The sequence below is a fragment of the Elephantulus edwardii genome, unplaced genomic scaffold, assembly GCF_000299155.1.
Source record: "Elephantulus edwardii isolate Elephantulus edwardi_28Jun2011 unplaced genomic scaffold, EleEdw1.0 scaffold00166, whole genome shotgun sequence".
Classification (NCBI taxonomy): Eukaryota; Metazoa; Chordata; class Mammalia; order Macroscelidea; family Macroscelididae; genus Elephantulus; species Elephantulus edwardii.
In genome coordinates, this window is record NW_006399916.1 from 156,272 (window position 1) to 162,275 (window position 6,004).

Sequence of the window (6,004 nt, forward strand, 5' to 3'; positions counted from 1 at the left end):
CTTCACCCTGAAACCCACAGCGTCCCTTTTCAGCAGGAAGTAGCTAAGAGAATACGCCGTCTCCTTTTCCTTATGAATCAGGATGAAGTCTCTCTCCGGGAGGAGTGATAGGGAATGGCAAAGGACACACTGGCAAAGGAGATTAATCAGAACTGGCTTTGACAAGCACTGTGGTAATGGGACAATTAAAACAGACTTTTGGGGGGCAAAAAGAGGAACAAACTGGGGGGCGAGGGTAGAGAAAATAGTGCAACAATGAATGAATGGGAACCCCAAATCTCTGTAAATGTTCATTAAAATTAATAAAATTTAATAAAAATAAAATTGGCAAAAAAACCCAAAACAAGACAAAACAAAACAAAATAAAAACCAAACTTTCACCACTGGTCTGTTTGGCAGCATCGTGATGGGTGGTGAAGAGACTGAGATTGTAAACAGCTTTAGTTTACTCGGCTCTACAGTCAGCACTCTTGGCACTAGCAGCCAAGAAATTAAAAGATGTACTGTGTTGGGAAAGTCTGCTGTCAGAGACCTTTCCAAACTACTGAAGAGCAATGATGTCAGTCTAGAGACTAAGGTGTGCCTGATACAGGCCATGGTGTTTGCATCATTTGTCATGCGTCAGAGAACTGGTCAATGACAGGGATAACTGAAGAATTAATGCCTCTGAGTTGTTGTGTTGGAGAAGAGTATTGAGTAAACCATGGACTGCTAAGAGAACGAATAGGTTCATCTTGGAGAGAGTTAAACCAGGATGCTCCTTGGAGGCAAGGATTCTGAAGTTTCATCTGACACACTTTGCACATGTTGCAAGGAGGGACCAGTGCTTGGAGAGGGATATTATATGTGGAAGGGTAGAGACAGTGCAAGAGAGGAAGGCCCTTGATGAAATGGATTGATTCAGTGACTGGGGTAATGGGGATTGGTGTGTCAGAGACAATAAGATTGGCACAGGATCCAGCAGTGTTTAGGGCTGTTTTACAAAGGGTTGCTATGATTCACAAACGACTTGAGGGCACATAACAACAACACCACCAGAATAACTATTTAGAAATGAAATCTGGGGCCTATGGCATCAACAACTCTTGGGACTTATCAACTGTGTTTCTAACACACACTCCACGTGACTGTAATGTACACTAAAATTTGAGAATAATTTGAAATGGAGAAAAATAAAGAGAAACATCCAACCACATTATCAAAGGACAAACACAATCAAGCAAAGCTGAGGACTTCAGTCCTTCTCCGTCCGAGTTCTAGACATCAGCAGGGATCTGAGCAGTCCCTACCTGCAAGAACACACATATTTAGTTGGTATTCCAGTAACAAAGTTAAGAGAGCTATGTTGTTGTTATTGTTAGGTGCCATTGACTACAACTTCTATCCACCCTAGGAATATCAGCTGTGAATGTTGCCCTATCCTGTGCTATCCTCACCATCTCTGATATATTCTAGCCCATTGTTACAGTTGCCGTGTAAATCTATCCTGCTGAGGTTGTTCTTGCTCTAACCCTCCCTTTTTTTCTAAGGTCTGGCCACTCCTGACAATATTCCCAAAATATATGAGACAAAGCTTCATCATCCTTGACTCTATGGAGCACCCTAGTTTTACTTCCTTCAAGACAAATTTCTTTATTCTTTTGGTAGTTCATGGGATGTTCAGTAATCTTCTCCAACACCACAATTCAAAGGTATTTCTTTTTTTTCTGTCATCCTTATTCACTGTCTAACTTTTAGATGCTTATGAAATAATGGAAAAGACTATGGCTTAAATGAGACATCCTTGCTCTTTAGCACTTTAGAGATATCCTTGACAGCTGATTTTCCCAATGCAACAGTTTTAATTTCTTGACTGCTTGCACCAAAGGGGTTGACTGTGGACACAATTAAAGTGAAATCATTGACATCTTCTATCTTTTCTCCAACTATCATGTCACTACTGGGGAGGATTTATGTCTTCTTGAAGATGATATGAAATCTATATTGAAGGTTATCGTTTTTGATCTTCTGCAGCAAGTGTTTCATGTCTTCTGGTCCCCATGCAAGGTAAGACAAAAGTCCAAAGTCACTTACCCTACCATCACACTTAATCAATGGATTGTAGTAAACTCCAGCACCAAAGTTGTTTTGGACAGTTGTGATAACCCTGGGCCCCAAAACTTTTAGGAAAGAATAGTGGCTCCAGTTTTGCTTCAGATTCCTTGAATGCCATCCAACAGGGTCATCCACTGTAAACACAAGGTCCAGCATAGTATTCTGTGAGGCAAAGAAGAGAACAATCTCAGCATTAATTCTTAGGCAACAAAATAAAGTGCAAACTTTTATCTTGCCAATTGAATCATAATCTGCATTATCACATTATGATTAAGACTTGAAATTTTCTTGTTTTAAATTTAATTAAGGTTTAAATTAATTAAATTAAGCAAGTCTTTGGAACCAAACTGACCTTTACTTTTATCAGTACAAATAATGTATTATGTTGTACCAGGTATTTTCCACATACTTTATATCTTAGGCATAGGTACTCAGTTTATCCTCAAAACACCTTTATATCGTAGGACTAATTCTACTCACAGGGAGCTCTGGTGGCCTACTGGTAGGGAGTTATACTGGTGACCGAAAGACCAGCAATTTGAACCCACAAGATGCTCTGAGGGAAAAAGATGAGCAATCTCCTTCTGTGTGATTAATGTCTCTGGAAATCTATTGGAAGGTCAGCAATGAGTCGGTTCTGACCTATGGTGCAACGTAACTATTCACATTTTTCAGGAAACAAGGCATTGAGTAAATTCCTAGCCAAAGACACATAACAAGTGGCCGGTAAAAGTAGTATGGTGCCATAAAGATTCTATAAATAAAACTCTAAACAGCTTTATAGTTAAAAAAAAAATAGTAGTATGGTGCCAATGTATGTTTGTGCAAATACTACATTACATATTGATGTTGAGTACCATGAGTCAGAACCAATCCATAGCTGACCCTCTGGTGAGATTCCAGAAGCAGTTAATCACATGTGAGAAGAGTGCTCATCCTTCTCCCATGGAGCAGCTGGTGGACTTGAATTGTATGCCTTTGGGATTGCAGAGCAGCTTCTTGCCATAAATGTGCTTCAATTTCCTTCCAGGAAATCAAGTAATACAACACATTCAAAATCCTATGTTGTTGTTGTTATGTACCATACATAAAGGAAAAAAACCCTTATGCTAATTACTCCTAATTCACTAACCACTCACTGAACACCTACCATGAGCTTGCCCGTCTACTATGTCCTAGGCTAAAGGTAAAGAACTGCCTCTTGGGAAGAAGAGATGATTCAAACAAAGTTGCCTAGAGACAAAATGCAAAATGTACCGTCACTTTGAAAGGAGAAATTTTCTACAGATGATGAATCAGAGTCTTGAAGAATGCTGTTGTTCATTGTTTCATACCATTGATTTATAGCAACCCTATGTACAACAGCTCTGAAGTCCGCCCTGTCCTGAGCCAGTCTCACTGACTGACACACCTATTCTCATTGCCCTAATTACTTTATCAATCCATCTCCTCCAGGGTCTTCTTCTCCTGCGCTGTCCTTCCACCATTCTGAGCATGATGGCCTTCTACAAGGATTGTTCCCTCCTGACACATGTCCAAAGTATCTGAGGCGGAACTTCAAAATTCTAGCCTCCAAGGAGAAACTTGGTTCCACCCTCTCCAAAACAGACCTGTTGTTCTCTTGCAGTCTATGGTATGTTCAAGACTCTTCTCCAGCACAACTCACAGGTATCTATTCTTCTGTCATCCTTTTGATATCCTGACTACTGGTGCCAAGAGTGTTGATTATGCAGCCGAGCAAGCTGTTAACTGTTAACAACTTCAATCTCTTCTCTATCCATCATACTGCGGCCAGTTGACCCAGTCGGTGACAATCTTTGTCTTGTTATTGAGCTTCAATCCATATTGAACCTTCTTCAACTACCACCTAATACTGGTGGAAACAATAGGCTAAGTACAGGGAGGTAGGTAAGAGTCTTGCTGGAGGAAACTGCCCCTATGGATATGAGACCATCCTCAGGCATGCTCTAGAAGCAGCATTTCATTTGGTATGACCCGACAGAAAACAGGCAGTGGAGTGGTGAGACTAGAGGGAAGTCATCTGCCACACCAAGCTAAAGTATGTTCCTATAGGACAGCTGAGAGTAAGAAAGAAAAACAAAGAGAGAAAGTAAAGGCAGGGAGAGCTGACAGGAAGTTATGGAGAGTTCAGGTGAGAAATGAAGAGGATATTAACGAAGGCATTACTAACAAGGATCTGATTGGAGATTTAAAAGTTAGATAGCCAGATTAGCTTGAATGTAGGGAATGAGGGTGATGGTGTGGGAAAAGGAGTGAAGAGCCTGTACACAGGCCTGAAAAAAAGGACACAAAGAAAAATGAAGAGGTTCACCATTTAATCATGCCATAGCCTGCCCTGGATTCCCCACCAAGGATCCACAAATGCTTGAAGATTTGGGAAGGTTAAATATCAATTTTTCCCAATTTTTTTTAAGATTTCTTAATGCGTTTTAGGGAGCTCTGGTGGCCTCATGGTAAGAAGTTGTGTTGCAATTCCAAAGGCACATGGGTCAGAATCCACCAGTTGCTCTGCAGAAGGCTGGGTAATCTCACATGCGATTAAACTGTCTCTAAAAACCAGCCGGAGGCTCAGCTCTGGATTGGCTCCGACTCGACGGGACCCACCACCACTTAAATATCTTGCTCTAGATCGAAGTGTACTCTTCTGGCCAGGCTCTCAGCCTTTATACTAGCAACACTGTAAAATCTGCACTTAGAAGTACCGCGGGGCAGGCAGCTCTCCGGCTCTGACAGGATAGGAGGCAACAGAACGGGCGGGCGGACCCGGGAGTCACCGGGGAGGAGCAGCATGGGAGAGTTCACGCCTCACCTGCTGATGTGCATTGGGCCCGGCCTGGCGGAACACCCCAGAGCCATAGGCGAAAGCCAGGCTCAGCTCCTCGGGGAAGTGAGAAAGGATCCTGCGAAAGGCCACCCCTGAACTCTGCAGCGACTGCATGGGGCCCCGTGGTGAGGCAGGGCGGAGGGCGGGGATGAGATACCCGGAAAGCAGATATTGGGGCCGATGGCTAACGGTGCGGAAATGGACAACTGACGCGAGAAAGAAGAAAAGGCCGTGAGTGTCAGCCTTCCAAATAAGTGCGGAAAGCCACCACCCACCAAGATCCCTCAGGTGCTCCCAGCAGCCCAATGGCCACCTTCGCCCCGCCTTTCGCACGCACTTGCGACTCAAAGACGCGGTGCTCAGGCAGCAGGAGGGGAGCTAAGAGTTCCACACTGCCGCCTGATGGTTGGAGGAATGCACTGCATGCTGACAGTTGGGGCAGCTAGACAGAAGAATGCCAACTTTTCAACCTACTTTTATCCTTAAAATACCTTTTTATGTTTTCTCCTCAAGTAACATTTTAGGGAGTAATTACAAAACTACGTAAAGCTGTTTTAAAGTGACACTGTACAGTCACGTGATATACAACCATAGCCTCTATTTTATAGTATCAAAATTACAGAAGATTTAAAAATTATCGAACAATATCATTAATATCACATGCAAGCAAGATTCTACTGAAAATGATCCAAAACCAACTGGAACAGCACATCAACAGAGAACTTCCAGATGTGAGACTGGGTTTAGAAGAGGTCGTGGCACTAGGGATATTAAAGTTAATGTTAGATGGATCTTGGCAGAAAGCAGAGAATACCAGAGAAATGTCTATCTGTGATTCATTGACTATGCAAAGGCTTTTGACTGTGTGGAACACAACAAACTGTGGCTGACTCTGAGAAGAACGGGAATCCCAGAACGTTTGATTATGCTAATGCAAAACCGAAAGCATCCTTGATTATAGCAACTCGAGGTTTGAATTTGTTCTTCAGTTCCTTGAGCTTAAGATATGCTGAGCAACATGTACTTATAACTTGTTAGTCAAATTTGTGTCTTCTAGGTTGCAAC

At 42.5% G+C, this 6,004-nt stretch overlaps 1 protein-coding gene across 1 annotated transcript in view; it reads right to left on the reverse strand.

The window, feature by feature from the left end:
* LOC102871944 (mitochondrial translocator assembly and maintenance protein 41 homolog) overlaps window positions 1–5,053 on the reverse strand; it is a 152,373-nt gene extending 147,320 nt beyond the window's left edge. Inside the window, exons 1-2 of the mRNA XM_006895366.1 lie at window positions 4,925–5,053; window positions 2,074–2,256 (exon numbers count right to left, since the gene is read on the reverse strand). Of these exons, the coding sequence (XP_006895428.1) occupies window positions 2,074–2,256; window positions 4,925–5,053 (312 nt within the window). The remainder of the gene's footprint in view (window positions 1–2,073; window positions 2,257–4,924) is intronic.
* Window positions 5,054–6,004: the final 951 nt, after the last annotated feature.